Genomic DNA, 16,344 nt, shown 5'->3' on the forward strand with positions numbered 1-16,344 from the left:
GCGTCCGCTCGGTGGGAGACGGCGAATCAGCGGGCGCGTTACACGCTAGGCATGGTGTGTTTACCCGGTCGCCTGGAGGCACCTCCATTGCGACATCAGAGAGGTATTACCATCATTACCAGACAGAAGGAAACATCTAGGTAAGGACGTACCCGCGCGTCTCAATTCCACCTTTACCACCATGGGTGAGACCGAGAAACAGCCCGAACAACCAAAGGCTGTCCAGCAGAAAATGGTCATCGGTGAGTAGCAACGGCATTACGTTATTATCGCGCGCGCGGCGATTTTCCGCGCCGAAATACGCGGCGAAAAAATCCGCCGCCGCGCGTTCTCCTCCGCCCGTAATGGCGTCTTCCACGCTCGCGGCATCCACGTCCGGGCCATGTGGTCGGCGTGGTTTGGCGGGGAAATTGCGCGAGGGATCCTCCCTCGTGGGGTTTTTTCTTGGGCCGCGTTGAAGGGCGCGTCGACTCGAGGACGACGGCTCGACGTCGTCCATTTTCCATCAGCTGATGCTCGTCGTCTCGCGAGTCTTTTCGTGGATTCCTCATGGCAAGAGCCCTCGGGTCGGCTCATCGATTTTCCTCGACGCCGCGTCGTCTCCTTCCTCGCCGCCGGCCAGGATAACCTGAAAAATATCGCGGGTGCCGTACCGCGCGAGAATCGACGTCTCGACGAAGCTTTTTCCGGAGCGGGAGATCCATCCGCGATATCGATCTTTTTTCTTTCCGGCCGGAGCGACCGATCCGGCGCCGCGCGCGCTCCACGTTTTCGTTATGTAAGCGTTGTAGCCGCGTGCTTTTCGCTAACGGAATTGCGCCTTCCAACTCCGCCGGATTAATCCCGCGTATTCACCGGTAAAATTTTTTTTTTCCTTCCTATTACTTCGAAAGCGCGTGCAAAGGTTTAAATATATATATGTATATATGCGAAGAGAGAAATTCCGAAATTCTAGAAACATTCTATTGCCCTTTGTTTCTTCTGGAAAAAAAAAAGATCGTTGAAGGTTAAATTTCACCGAGAAAATTCTGTCAAAAATTTCAATCGAATTACTATTTCGGAAAAAGGTTGTATAAATTTGTTCTACTTTTCTAAAAGAAAAGTTTATGTAAAAAGTTATATTTAAAAATTTGAAAAATGTGTATTGCCAAAATTGAGCTATTTATATTAAAGTTTATTTATGATACATATTTAATGAAGGTTGAATTTCACCGAGAAAGTTGCTTCAAATTTAAATCAAATTACTATTTTGGATAAAGTTGTCTAAATTTATTATATTTTTCTAAAAAAATATGAAAAAATATGTATTGCTAAAATTGATGTATTTATATTAAAGTTTACGTATAATACATATGCACATTTAATTGAAATTTATATCGTTTAGGAGATAGATACCAGAGATTTTAATTGACATATATTTTATTAAATGTAACAATAAACCTAATCGCTTACTTGATTTCAGCATTTAATAAATTTTATGAATATTATTTAGTGACGCGAATAAAATTGTTTCGATTTTAAATCGAAGGAATTTCACAGATTTAATCGCGTTGAATCTATCGTTGTGACACTAATTTCGACCTTTGTTTGGGTGATATTCAAGGTCGTGTGTAAATGTTATTAAGATAGTCTTATCATATTTTCGCCGAGAAGCAAGAGCAAGCTATACATATATTTATTATTTTATATATATACATATTAAATCATGATACATGTGTATATAACTCCAGAATTAAATGTACTTACAAATTGATGAAAAATGCAGATTAATTATAATTCTAATCGCAAACTACTATTCTTTTGAGGATTATTTTTTTGTTATCTGATTAGGTATTTATTTAATTTTCTATTACTTTTATGCATTGTTCCTAGAAATATCAGTTATCACATTAGAAAAAACAGTACATGTCGTTATATTTCGATTTCGAACGGTGACGTGTTCAAATAAATATATGATAAGTTCGTTCCTTCTTCAAGGTCGCTTTCACAGTTTAATAACAATAAGTACAAATGATGTAGCTGACTTGATGTTTTCTTTTTCGTGCTCCTGAATATTTTGAATAATTTCTATTATAATTAAATTTCTTACTTGCTTGTTTGATTTATATTTAATAAATACGGCAAACACAAAGTGTAATATAAATATTTTAAGATGTTTAGCTAAATAAAAATTATAAATAAAACACATTGCATGAAGTTTCGTTATCAATTCATGTATGTGCATGCGTAGCATTTGAATCATAAATTTTTCTTTTATTTCAGCGAACAAAGTGACCGGAACTGTCAAATGGTTCAACGTCAAAAGTGGCTACGGTTTTATAAATAGGTCAGTAATTATTATTTCATATTTATCTTTTGAGTTTTCTTTCTCTTTTTATTTTTAATTACTTTCAATGCCCACCATTTTATATGCAACATTAAATAGAATAGAGAGAACACACATATATATCTATTTGCTTGTGTGGGTGTCCCGCGCAAGAAGGATTAGTCATATACTATTTTAATATAAACGCTCATTTTGCATTACTCCAACTCGGCGTTTTATATTAATTGCACCATTCTTCCATTAAAATCCCCCATAAATACATATACACGTTGCAAGTGTCTAATTATCTTTTTTTTTATTACATCTTTTTTTATTATTCCTGTGAATTATATATTCAGAATTGTATTTTCTATTTCCATTGCATTTATTGAATAATTTAAAAAAAATAGTTTCATATTCTGTTAAATTATTCGAGAATATTAACTAGCTATACTTCCGGTTATTCTTTGGGAAAATTCTATTATCTAGGTATTAAATTTAATATAAATAGCGAGCATGCTCGTTGCTTCTATAACAGTAATCGGGTCAGTCGTTAATAATTTTTTTTTTATATTTTGATAAAAGATAAAAACACTTATTTAACAGATAGACTTATTAAATATTCACACATTAAAGTATTACTTTTTAAACGTATATTTGCTTTTTTAATGAACAAGACATTCTATTATTATCAAAACAATATTAAACATTTCTGTTTTTCTAATTTTCTTATTCCATTACGAAATTCGACGTACACATCAGCATCGTAGTACACGTGTGTAAATTGATTCTCGATTGATCCGTTTTAATTATTTTATACTACCTCTTCGCGCTACGAATGTAAAATTTAGAACGCGAGAGAGACTTTCCAGACTAATTGATAACGATTTTAACGGGGATGCGGGGAAATAGCGGTCTCTAATATTAGGAAAATCCGTTCCTCTCTCTCTCTCTCTCTCTCTCTCTCCGCTACAGGTTCGACCTGCAACCTCGACCTGGCATTCTGCCGTACGGAAAATAGACGCTTCATTCGACACGTGCACAGGCCATAGAGTCGATTCCTCGCTATTTCGAGGTTCCTCTATTCATCTGGCCGAGGACCAGAAAAGTTTTGCGCATGCTCGCAGAGGAGAAGCTGTTTTACCGCGAACTGTATTGTTACACGCGTAACTTTAACGGCGGGCGTGTTTCGCGATAGAAAAATGATTACACACGTCGGAAGGATTTGATAAAAAATAATTATCGCGTACTTTGGATTCTGTCTCACGCGAGAAGGCGGAAAACGTTTTCGTTTTTGCAGTACAGAATGCTTACCCGCTTGGGAATTCTTGAATGCACTTTCACCAACATTGACGCAAGCCGTGTTATAAAATATTAGAAACTGCTGTTACAACTATTTATAAAAATAGAACGCTTTTGTGTCGGATTATTCCCAACGATTGTCGTCTTTTATTTGGCTTTTCAGTTTGTCTTGTGAAAAAAAATATAAAAATACGTACCTGAATTCTTTTTGTCTTTCTAGTCTGCTTAAAGAAACACATGTATTGTGCTAAAAATATTTCTGAAAGATCCCACAGTGAGAATTTAATCTATATTTATTTTGGTTTCAACTCTTTATATTTCATGCCTCTTACTGATTCAAATTTATTTTTATGACAATGATTTTTTAAATAAAATTATTGATTATTAATTTTAATAGAAATAATTTTTTAAATAAAAATATAGTTTTATTAAAATAATTATGTAAAAATAAATTTAAATTATATATAAAATTATATATAAAATTTAATATATAAAATTGCTTTGCAATGTGTAATGTTAGAAATTCTAAAATATAAAAAAAATGTATAAGACGAAGTCATTTTTGGATGATTTAACAACAATTGAAATTAAAATATGTATTTCAGGCTTACTCAAAAATTATTAAAATTTCAAAGATGTCTCCGACAAATAATAATTGAAGTGAAAAGGAAATCTGTATTTCTATAACCGTGTAACAGAGTTCATTGAAAGTTAATAATCTTTACCGAGACGACACGAATCCATTGTTCATTCGTCGAGTTCACCCCGATTTCAGTGGACGTTCGACTACCACAATGGGAGAGCAACGTTCCGTCTCGATACCCATTGGATTATGCCCATTCGGCATCGATCCACGTTCCGAGACATACATAAAAATTCAACAATATGTATGCCATCCGAATAAGATATTATAAAAAAAAGTGCGAACTTAATATTACTATTTAAATTAATATTAATCATATATAAATAATAATTTAAAAAAATTGATTTAGACAATAGTATTGCTTAATTTTTGGCGATTGCAATCTACAAAAATACATTTTCCTGTAAAGATAAAAGTGTACGATATTGCACAGTTTTTATTAAATTAAATAATCGATTTTCATTAATCTGGCGATTTAAAAAAAGAACTCCGGAAATTTTATTTATGATCTTCATGCTCTTTATACTTGTTTCACCTTTCGTTAATCGCGCAACGAAGGGAGAGGAAAAGAGAGAGGGTGTCTAGTTTGTGCAGCAACTGGTACGCATTTGTATGTGGGTTTGTGTATCTCTCCCTTGATTGTGTGTACATCGCGGGGTTCGACGACCTTTCAACTCAACGTGCTTTGCTACGCAGCTTCATGGATTCCGATTACGTCCGCACTCTTGCGAATTCATGCGTGGGACATACATATTCGCTACATATTCGTAACGCATACGTTGTATCGTGTGTACACGCATGGAACTTATAGAGAAATGCGAACGAACGTGTGTTGTGTACTGATACAATTAAATCAAATTTCCATTATATGCAATGATACATACATAATAAACAGATGGACGTGATTATTCCGCTTTTCAACGATTTAATAAAGTCTCTGTTTTTTTTCAACGGAAATATAAATTGCAAACACGGTGTGGAATTTAAATTTAAAATTGCTTGAAATATAATATACTGTGGTTTTTCATTATTAATGATTATAGAACGGAGAGATTAGAAAAAAATATTTTTTGCTTTTATATATATATATATATATATATATATATATATATATATATATATATATATATATATTCGAAAATTATTAATAAATAAATTAATTGACTTGTATAAATAATTTTAATTTTGATTTCCATTAAAAATCAAAATTAATATCAATTATTTTTAACACATTTGCTTTTGATTGTTCCAGAAATGATACCAAGGAAGACGTATTTGTCCACCAGGTAAGCTTTCTCGCATTTAATTACAGTACTTTATTTTCAAGATATTTTAATTGATATAATCTCAATATATTACGTACTTAATTGCAGTCGGCTATTGTGAAAAACAATCCGAGGAAGGCCGTCCGTAGCGTCGGAGATGGCGAGGTCGTGGAGTTTGACGTCGTCATCGGCGAGAAGGGTCACGAAGCCGCAAACGTCACCGGTCCAGCGGGTGAAGCAGTGAAGGGCTCACCTTATGCCGCCGACAAACGTCGTGGATATCGCGGTATCCACTGGGTGTACCCGAGACGCGGCAACGGCCGACCTCAGAATCGTAGACCACGTGAGGGCCAGGAAGGTTACGACCAAGGTATATCCGCGGATTATTTCTATTTACACTCTTATTTGTCTTTCAACAGATTATTGAGACTAACTTGTTTTTTTTAAATATATAAATCAGGTGAAGGAAAGAGCGGTGATGATGCAAATGCGCCCGAGGGCCAGGCACCGCAACAACAGCGTCGCTATAGGTTGCGACGTCATTATGACGGCTATTATCGCGGAGGACGGCGTTCCGGGCCCGCTCCCACACAGCAGGGAGAGAATGCTGGCGAAGGTGGTGAGCAAGGGGAAGGAAACGGCGAGGGTAATGCCCCACCGCGCGGTGGCCCTCGTGGACGTGGTGGTCCATCACGACGTTACTTCCGTCGCAATTTCCGCGGAGGAAGAGGTGGCGGCCCGCCGCGACGTCCTCGCAGTCAGGATGGCCAGGTAAGGGTTAGTATCTCTAACTAAAATATTCACTCTAGCACTCTAGCTATACATCATTACAGCAACTGGTAACGCGAACAAAAGTATCCAATTATTACACGCGTTTGTTTCAGTTACAGAGTAACAACATGTAACGCATTATAAAATATTTCAAGGTTTGATGATAAGTGACAGTTTGGTCATATGTTTGAATTAGATTCTTTTTATAACATTCTTTCTTTATCATCAAGACATTCCGAGATATATATACGTAATCTCGGAATTTTAGATGATATAATATTCTCTATACACTTCTTATCTGCAATCTGTTTAACTAGTTTTGGTGTATGTTATAATTTCTATTACACTAAACACATTTCACTTCAATTCACATTATATCCTCGATTGCTTGCGCCAAAATAATATATTGTCCCTTTGTCATTTTTCTCCGACAGCGCGATGCTATGTATTACATGGTAATTAATAGATTTTTATAAATGCGTGTTTCGAGTTTGCATTTTTGGTATAGATAATGAATAAAGAGTCTGAACTTAGTTGTTTAAATCTGCACGGTGTAGTATTATTATTAATATTAAAAAAAAAGAAACTTGATAGTACTATTTATATAAAAATATTGTATTTGGCTTAGATGCACTCTTTCGTTCCTAGAAATTGTTTATATATTTAGTGAGGATATATATAGAGAGAGATGTAATCTACCTCCCCTTGTGCAATAGACGATGCATTATTCACGCACGGAGTATGTGTCCTGCGCTGTTTGTCAATTTCCTATTTCCGTCTCACTTTGTGCACTTTGTACAAAAAGCAGAGGTATCTTAGTCACCAACGAAATTTTCTGTAATCGTCAAAACACTCGGACAGCCGTTAAAAAAACTTGATATATATATTGTAAAACAAAAAAATTAGGTGACCGACGACGGCGAGAATGTCGATAAATCGCGAAGAAATCCACAACCACGTTACAGACGACGATTAACACGACAAACTCGTGCGACCTCGAGCCAACAGACAAACAGAGTAGAGAACTTGTCATCTTCGGGCTCAAATCGCAAGTCCCCCAATCCCACTTTCTCCTCCGTGACTTCCCTTCGATCGCAAGTCGTCGACATTCCACCCGAATCCCATGATAAGCCCACCAAGGTATTATTGGTTCTTCTCTTTTCTACTCGAGATGATAACTCACGTCCACACGTGACTTAACTTTTTCACGGAATTCTTCATGAAAAAAAATGTAACTGACGATTTTACGGATTTAACTTACATACATTTGCATTCATCAATTGCAGTGACACATATCCATTGCAAAAAAAAAAATAACGCTTGCTTTATGGAAATTTGCATCATCATTATTTTAATTAATTTCCATCCATAAATATCTGTTCCTGTATCAACCAAACTGTCTGGGTTGACATTTATTTCCTTTCTTCCGCATTCGACAAGACACTTCAAACACGAATCACAATCAAAAGTTCTGCTGTAAAACTTTGATATTTCCGCGAAATATTGAAACAAAAAATCATGGTAGTAGCGAGCTTTTTCTTATTATTCGAAAGCTTTCAATGATGAGTTTCCGAAACACGCGCAAAATCTATCGACGAATACAGAGCGGTAGCGCTTAGCACACACTGTTTGCACGTATCTTTTTGTACTCTTTTCAGTCGGAGCAGAAGTCGGATGCACCTAAAGATTCAGATGCACCTGCCGCGGCCCCTGCTCCACAGGTAACGGCGCTTTATATTCTCTTCTTTTCCCCGATCTTGCAGGAGCTCGTCTCGCAGTTTCTTATACGCACTTACACTTTCAAGCATTAGGTGTGATCGACAAAGTAGACGTTAACAGTTTTTTTTTTTCTCTTGCGCTGTTTCTGGACTTTCTTACTTTTGTTCTCGTTATCTCCCAGAAGGAATTGGATTTTTTTCTTACGCAGCATCTAGTAAAAGAAATATACAAAAGCAAATACCTACATGTATATATATATATATATATATATATTTGCTTTTGTACACGCGTTGCATAATTATTATAATATTATATAATTGTTGCAGGTTTCTCACGTTTATTTAATGTTCGATATATGTATGTATTTTCAGGAAAGCCAACCGGTGCAAAACACCACCACTGAAAGTACCGCTTAACCGAGAAAGAATAACGCGCTACTACCGTAAGAGGACACTCCTTTTAATATATAACACCAACACCCGTTATACACACAACAACAACAATGTCAACAACAACAAGTATAAAACAATTGCAAAAAAAAATCCAAAAAAAGAAAAAATGTAAAAAAAATATATAACAAATCAACAAACACTACTCCACACTCTCGCAAATTACAATTAAGACATGTATGAAGAGAAGAAAAATTCGAAGAATACGTTGATTAGGAAAGTGTGTGCGGCGAAGTCAAATTCACCCTTCGAGCGAAGTAAAACTTTTGTTTTTTTGTACTTTCGAAATTTTCACGCGCACAGCGAATAATGTCAAAGAAACGATGGAGACGCGAAAAGGAAGGTTCTTCGCGGCTCTAAACGATTCTTTTAACTAAAATGATTTAATCAAGAGTAATTAAACCGCGTAGTGATTACGGTATTGTACGGCGGTTAATTAATTGAGTAAAAATAAGGGAAAACGAAGCAGCAAAGACAAGGGTAAAGCAATTACGGAGTACGAGGCGATGAATTCGAGCGCGGACAAAAGAAGAGATCTATATATTGATATATATACATTTGTTTTTTTTTTTTTTTTTTTTTTTTTTTTTTTTTTTTTTTTTCTTGTTTATATTACTTCTAATTTTTTTCTCCGGTAAGACGCATTACAAATCGTTTCATGTGCGATATTTGAGTTTATTGCTGTATTTTCGCGAGTTTTCTCCACTTTCGGCGACTTTTTCATCAGAAGAAAAATCGATTGATATTGAATGAACGGAGTAACCACTCGGAATTTTTTTGTCTGTCTCGAAATCATTCGTTTATTTTCAGCTTATATTATACCAAAATTGGCGGACTACCGTATTGCTTTTGCTCTTTTTTTTGGGCGCAATTTTATCTTGCGTTGATCAATAAGCGTGTGTTACGTAAATACAGTACAATTTTGAGGTACGCTCCTCAAATATGATAAATGCGGTTGTGTCAAAATTTTTCTTATGCTTTATAAGCTATTTGTTACATGTAGAAACGATTATTGTAATAGCATTTATCTTGGCCGTATTTTTTTATAATTATCAATACTGGCCCCTGGCGGGTTCCGCGGTGTACAATTAATTAGCGATTATTGTTGTTTTGACTTTACGCATTATTGATTAATCGCGAATTAGGGCGCGAAAGTTTGCGAGGTCCCTCCTCCGAGATGCATTCATATCCGATAATGCAATAATAATAATAATAATAATAATAATAATAATAGAGGACTAGTAGTAAGGAGAATAATGACAGGACACAGAGGTATCTGCAGTTGTCGTTGAGTAAAATAATTTGGTCGCACTTTGACGCATCTCAGCGACTCTCTTGCAGCCTGGAATTCACCTCGTGACAATGTCGCAAGCTTTCGCGTCCGGAGCGTGTGTAATCGTCCGGTCGTTTCTAGAATTGACGTCAGTAGTCGACTACCTCTAAGTCGGGCGGGTCATTTTTATTTTTATTTTTTTTTTTTTTTTTTTTTTTTTTTTTTTTTTTTTAACCATTGAACGTTTGCGTGCGGCAATCGACTCGATTTGATTTTTCGAAACAAGAGCCGGGCGTATCACACACATCGGCTCGATTGACAATACGAATAACGTAAACTGTCATGAGAGTACGATAGAGGAAAAATGAGAGAGAGAGAGAGAGGGAGAGAGAGAGAGAAAAACATACTTTATATAATTTTGCATGAAAGTAATTTTAAAATTTTTAGTTTGTAGTATCGTCGACGGATAATAAAAAGAAATATATATACGTCTACTTTCTGTAAAAAAAAAAAAAACAAAATTTATCTTTGTATTTGGCGAAATTTCTTTTTCTATTGAATTCATATTTCTTTTCCATTTAAGGTCTATATCCAGGCGACACATTTGTGAGATATCACGAAGAGATACCTGAGAAGAAACATCTTTTAAAAATCTTCGTGTCGTTTGGGTGTAGCTTATACAATATCATGTGGTGTTATTGTTTCCGTCGTCTGTGCTCGTCGATCAAAAACGATCAGTATTGCACAAAATATATTCGCGATATCAACGATCTCGAATATGAATGTATTAACGTACATAAAATATATACACAGAATATACATATTTTCGTCTAAAAAATGTATTAGCACGTGCATTTTTCATGCAATGCATCAGGCATAATGGGTATTCAAAATATTCGCGAATATATTTTGCCCAACACTTTCCACTTACACGCGGTAATCGCATCCTGCTTAGGCCAGCAAAAAAAAAATTCCACCCCAAGATATCCTGTACATCACGATGATCGTTTTTTTAATCGTTTCATTATCCATTATTATTATTATTATTATTATTATTATTATTATTATTATCGTATATCCCGTTTGTGAAGTAGCGCTTTGTCACGGCCGCAACCCAAGTGTGTCTTCGTAAAAATTGCATAATATTTCTGTTTTGTGTAGGAAAGATCGGAAAAATTAATATTCGAGAGAAATATGAAACATCCGATTGGTTTAGGGTAAGCGAGGCGGTTTTTTTAATGGGAGTAATAAGACGAGAAGAAAAAAATGGTGTGTGTGCGTGAGTGTGGTGCCGAGTGGAGAGAGATAAACGCGCGGTTACGTTACGCGGGACGTGAGCGTTATTTATACTTTTACAACCGAAGGAAGAAGAATAAGAAAATAAGCAAAATCGATCGCGCACATATCGATACATCCGCACCGATGGTCGCCGAAATTTTTTTTCTCATTCGATCCCGTAAGGAGGAACCCCCAGCGGACGCGAGATGTTATCGATCGACACGTAACACGTGTCCCTCGCGTTTTCCGCTTTTCTATTAAATTGCAATCCGCGTCCGTTGGGACAAAAATCCGTGGCGATTCTTCGGCCCCGCGTTTTGTTTAACGTAATCACCCACCGTTGTCTAACGTAACCGCGCGTTCCCATGAAAAAAAAAAAACACGGTAGAAAGAAATAAAACAAAAAAAGCTACAAAAGAATCCACACAAGAGAGACCGGCCTCTCGAGACAGCGAGAGAGGCGCGAAACAAAGCAAAAACTTGAAACAGCGCGCCAAAAACGGGCGCGCGATTGCAACTGCAAAAAAAGAACAATGCATGTGTTAACAGTGAATATCAGAGTTAAAGCGATAAAAGTCGTAAAGTCAAAAAAGAAAAAAAAAAAAAGAAAGAAACAGAATAAGACGACGAGAATCCAGCAGTTAAACTTATACGCGGTAAAAAAAGAAAGAAAAAAAAAACGGTACCTAAGATAGCAAACCGAGAAAGATCTCTCGCACAGTTTGTGCTTCGTTCGTTCGGATTATCGCTGTCGCCGAAAAAAATAATATTTTTTCGGCGCAGCCTCGCCAGTCAATCGCGATCGGTCATGAAACGTTATTCGTGAAAAAGAAGAAAAAAAAAATTTTTTTGCGAGACGGCTTACGATCGGGGGGGAGGGGGAGGGGCGAGACGCGAAGAGTTCGCGGGGGCGGAGGGGAGGGGGAAGAAAAATTCGATACGCATCGCGCGCGGTCCATTAGTTTTTCCCAACGTTCGCGGAATTTTGCACGAGACGCAATCTCCGTAAGCCGGTTCTTTTGTATGTCGAATACCTTCCACTCTCGATCAGAGATGTACGTCGAAATTATTTAACATACGAAGCGCATCCGATCGTATGTAGATTGCCTTCGCAATTTACGGTCCTCCGAATGTGCTTGGAGCGAATTAATGGCACCCGGGTATCGCGTATCGATTGTCAAATTTCGCGATTGTCATTGGCGTTTTTTTTTTTTTTTTTTTTTTCCGGTTCTCCTCTCGCCGAAAAGAAAGCTTATTAATTTAACGCCTATCGAGAAAAGACGACGAAAAATTTATCATTTTTTTTTTTTATCAGGAAGAATCTTCGGGAAAGAAGGGAAGCTGTAGGACGCGTCCCTTTTCGCTCGAAATTTCCGTCGTGCATTCGCGTCGCGTGTCTACCGAAGAAAATAATCGCAATAAAAGAGGGTATCACGTCGCGACAGTCAATTAGATCCGATTCGGGTTTCACGCGAGTAAAGGCGATACTCGAATTATATATATATATATGGCGATGTGGACGAAAAATAGGAAAGATAAAAACAAGGGAAAAAAGAACCGAAATCCCGATCGAGGAGACATTCAACTTTCGAGAGACAAAGAAATAAAAAAAAAAAAAGAGAGAAAATCTATCAAAAGATCTCGACGAACACCGGACACGACGCCGTCGTTGTCGTCGTCCGAGCGTGTCTCGGGTATAACAGTCGTTCGTCGACTGCCCTTCCTCTACACACAATGAATTTTGTACCGAAACGTGAAGCTCTAAATGCTAATTTCATACACGGAATTTAATTTTTTCACGAGAAACATGTGCATTATAAAAAATAAATCTACCAAAAAAATTGCAAAAGTTAATGAAACCAAACGTGCGTTTTATTTTTTTCTCACTTCCTTGTTCACTCCCATGGTATTCTTCTCTCCTACAGAGTATCATTATTGTGTAAACAAAACAATTTAGAAAGTAACTCAATATTGTAAAAACATTAACGAAGAATTTATTATTTTATTAAAAAATAATTATGATTGATTGAGTTGAATAAAATGAAAATAATATACGAGCCGGTAAGGAAAACAAAATTTTAAATTAAATTACTAGTTAAAATGTGTGTAAATATTTTGATAAAATTTATTCAATTATCCGTATTAATTTACCTCTTTTTTTTTTTTTTATCCAAGATTTTCTTTAAATAGAAACGGCACGATCTAAATACTGTAAATTTGCTGCCAAATATGAGAATTAAATATTTAATCTTTGTTATTTATCAATCATTTACGAGGGAAAATTTCTGGGGTACTTGATGCAATTGGCGAGTCTCCTTTCTCGATGAACTTGTACTACGTGCATATATTTCGTTTACGCATAATTTCATGCGACGAAGTTGATCGGAGCCGAGAGAGAAGTTATAGGTATAATGCATTCCCGTCATGGAGAATTTCCAGTAATACCAGCATTACAGCGGCACTTAATCACCTTTCGCGAGGTATATAAATTAATTTTCCGTTCCAGCGTTAATCTCTCGTGTAGCAACGATCAGCAGTAAACCGGTTCCCGGCACCATAATTGACACAACGGATTCGGCTCTGATATTACAGATTCATCATTATGAATCATAAATTACGCGGGTCGCGCGCATCCAGGGACGCTCGAATATAGTTTAACGATACGTTTAAATTTTGTATTTCTCTGCAGAGCGAAACGCATTACCTAGAGAGATGTGCCGCTTTTGATATCGGAGTCTCCGCTTTTAAACTTGCAGAAAGAACTTTTCGCGTTAAACTTGCAAGGTTTTCCCCGGAAAATCTTTATATCGATTATTTAAGTTAGATGCTTATTAATTACGAAAAACAATGTTGAACAATTCAAATTTTCTGCTATATAAATAAATATTATTTTCATCTCTTACACTTTTCAAAGCATTTATATTAATAGATTAATAAAAATATTTTTATTAATCTATTATAATTATATAATTATGAGATTAATATAAATATATTTAATATTATAATATTTATAATATTATATTATAAAGATTATATTTATACAAATATTAATAGATTATGTTTTCGACAGCTACTTTTATACAAAAAATAAAATTCATTTTAATAATAAAAAAAAATGTATATATTAATCTGATCAAATTATCGGTCAATAATCGTTAATTCTAAAAAAATAAAGCGTTGATATACAGTTGCAGTAAAATTAAATATCAATAATGTCGTATTTCATATTTGAAAACAGAATATCCTCGGTATAATATTTTACATTTATATGTGTGAATATTAAAAATAATTTCAAAATTGAAAATCGCTAGTACATTTAGCGCATTTCCGGTATAATGCGCAGTACACTCTCGGAAATAACGGCTTAACGGGCCGTTCTAACACGTGGCCAGCACAATTGTCACGTGCATTTCTCTTCAGTGTCAAACGTTGAAAGAGGTTAACGGGTTGCGTTGGGGATTTCAAATCCTTTAATCCGAATATATATTATACAATATGTGAATACGCAACCACTGTATAAATCCGGCAGTTTGTATGCATTTTTGCCGCACATGCATTGTGGTAAATATGATAGTATATCACGCGAAAGTGTAGTTTATATATTTCAAAGGAAAAAAAATCATTACTTTATTTCTTTCATCTCAAAAAGAAAAGCCATTATTTATTTTTATAATAATTTTGATGTCTTATGTAGTTTCTATTCTATTTTTTTTATACATATACATAGTTATGTGCGCGTGCTTAAATGGCATGACAGGACGTTAAGATTGGCAGAATTCCATATTGTTCGTGAACGAGGATGAAGAAGAAAAACGTGTACGATTTATAAGAAACTCCCGACCGTATACTTTCACGGATAAAGATAGGATACATCGTACACACACACACACACACATATATATACATACACAGTAAAGGCAATCAAGAGAGAGATCTCGGATGAACCGATTGATTGGCCGCGTTCTGTATACAGGCGAAATTAAAAAAGTTGACTTTCGGGTCGACGCGTCGGTAAACGTCTCGGCCTTTAATTTCCCGATATCGATAGCCTAACTCGCGCACAATTGATTCGCGCTCGCGATATCATTTATCGCCATTTGTTTCGAGGTGTATCAACGTTGGGGATAAAAGCGGACAAAAGGATGATGTATGTATGTATGTATGTGCACGCAGCTAATAACACAAATTATATGACGTTATGGGCGCAACCTGACGTCGTTCGCGCGGCGGAATCTTTTTATTCTATTCCCTCACGGGGAGTTTTATTGCGTTACTTGAAACCGGGCCATTTTATAAAGGCAATAAGGGAATAATGTTCCTCTCGCGCTAAGTCTAATCCGAATAATCCCTCGCAAAAAAACCGACAGAGAATCAAATATCATATACTGTCTTTGACTAGTTAATTTGAAAGAAAGATAAATAAAATATTAAATTTGATTAATTTTTAGTATAAAATATCATTATTTTGAATTTTCTAAAGTCAATAAATAAAATTGAGTCATTATATAAATTAGTGCGAAAATTATTAGAGGAAAACATGCGAATTAATGTTACTCCTTTTGAGCTTTAAATTGAATAAATTTTTAATACATTTTTAAATAAATTTTCGTTTTAAAAATCTGTAATTTAAAATATCGGTCGAGTATAAGTCTTAAAATATCACAATGTGCAGTAAATTGCCCCGACTACAGAGTATCTACGCTAAAAAGTCGTCTTTTATTCAGACATGTTCGCTGTCGGTGTGAGTGTCATCGGGATTTCAGCAGCTTCCTCTTTCCGCTTCCGTTCGCGTTCAAAGCACGGCTGGTCGCCAAGTATTCCCGTAGTCAATCAGACAGGAGCTTAAAGCAATTTCGGCTAGGTGGGTGTCCCGATGCGGTGGACAAGCGATTCGATGGAACCTCTTCAAGGCATCGCAAAGCGTCTCGATCGCCTCGTTGACCCTCTCATTGTCCATGCTGGCTAATCCGCGAGCGTAGAGCGTCTCGCACTCTTGCAGGCACGCGAGTCGATCCTCCAGGCAGATCCTCTTCTTACAGCCCGGACATTTTATCGGCTTGGCTGGCCGTTGCTGCGCTCGCGAGTGCAGTCCGTTGCATCCTGCCGTAGGACACCTGGGGGGAAAGAAAAACGTCGATAGAATATTTTCTCGTATCCAAGATTTTCCCATAACGTAACGTTACGGGAATATCGAAAGTTAGAGGACAGTTCATGTCAGAAGGTTTGAGGTATCGTATTCATAAATTGATCTTGCAAAGTTGTATCGAAAATATGATAAGAATGGTTTCAACAATAAGGAACTTTTTAACTTTCCAGATGATTTTGCTCTATGATAATAT

The 16,344-nt window shown here is 36.1% G+C and overlaps 2 protein-coding genes across 10 annotated transcripts in view; one reads left to right on the plus strand and one right to left on the minus strand.

The window, feature by feature from the left end:
- The first annotated feature begins 81 nt into the window (after positions 1–81).
- Yps (Y-box binding protein ypsilon schachtel) lies at positions 82–12,869 on the plus strand. 4 transcript variants are annotated; one of them, XM_072901606.1, is made up of 8 exons: positions 82–242; positions 2,263–2,326; positions 5,503–5,536; positions 5,624–5,885; positions 5,976–6,292; positions 7,193–7,426; positions 7,945–8,007; positions 8,377–12,869. In XM_072901606.1, exons 1-8 carry the CDS (start codon positions 182–184, stop codon positions 8,419–8,421), a joined length of 1,080 nt encoding a protein of 359 aa, XP_072757707.1. In that variant the 5' UTR covers positions 82–181; the 3' UTR covers positions 8,422–12,869. The 4 variants fall into 4 exon arrangements, with proteins under 4 accessions (XP_072757707.1, XP_072757703.1, XP_072757704.1 ...); XM_072901602.1 differs by lacking the exon at positions 7,193–7,426 and having other exon boundaries at positions 84–242; XM_072901603.1 differs by lacking the exon at positions 7,193–7,426 and having other exon boundaries at positions 84–242; positions 5,976–6,286.
- Positions 12,870–14,872: 2,003 nt separating this feature from the next.
- LOC140671418 (SET and MYND domain-containing protein 4) overlaps positions 14,873–16,344 on the minus strand; it is a 115,872-nt gene continuing 114,400 nt past the window's right edge. For all 6 annotated transcript variants that reach the window (XM_072902689.1, XM_072902690.1, XM_072902693.1 and 3 more), the window contains one exon: positions 14,873–16,119. In XM_072902689.1, coding sequence (XP_072758790.1) covers positions 15,798–16,119 — 322 coding nt within the window. In that variant the 3' untranslated portion in view covers positions 14,873–15,797. The remainder of the gene's footprint in view (positions 16,120–16,344) is intronic.

This window comes from Anoplolepis gracilipes, chromosome 11 (genome assembly GCF_047496725.1).
Source record: "Anoplolepis gracilipes chromosome 11, ASM4749672v1, whole genome shotgun sequence".
NCBI lineage: Eukaryota > Metazoa > Arthropoda > Insecta > Hymenoptera > Formicidae > Anoplolepis > Anoplolepis gracilipes.

Bases quoted from the DNA above. Each gene is read 5' to 3' on its own strand.
- Yps (XM_072901606.1), top strand. From the start codon at position 182: ATGGGTGAGACCGAGAAACAGCCCGAACAACCAAAGGCTGTCCAGCAG. The intron at 2,327-5,502 runs GTCAGTAATTAT...TGATTGTTCCAG, and splicing joins GGCTACGGTTTTATAAATAG to AAATGATACCAAGGAAGACG. The intron at 5,886-5,975 runs GTATATCCGCGG...TATATAAATCAG, and splicing joins CCAGGAAGGTTACGACCAAG to GTGAAGGAAAGAGCGGTGAT.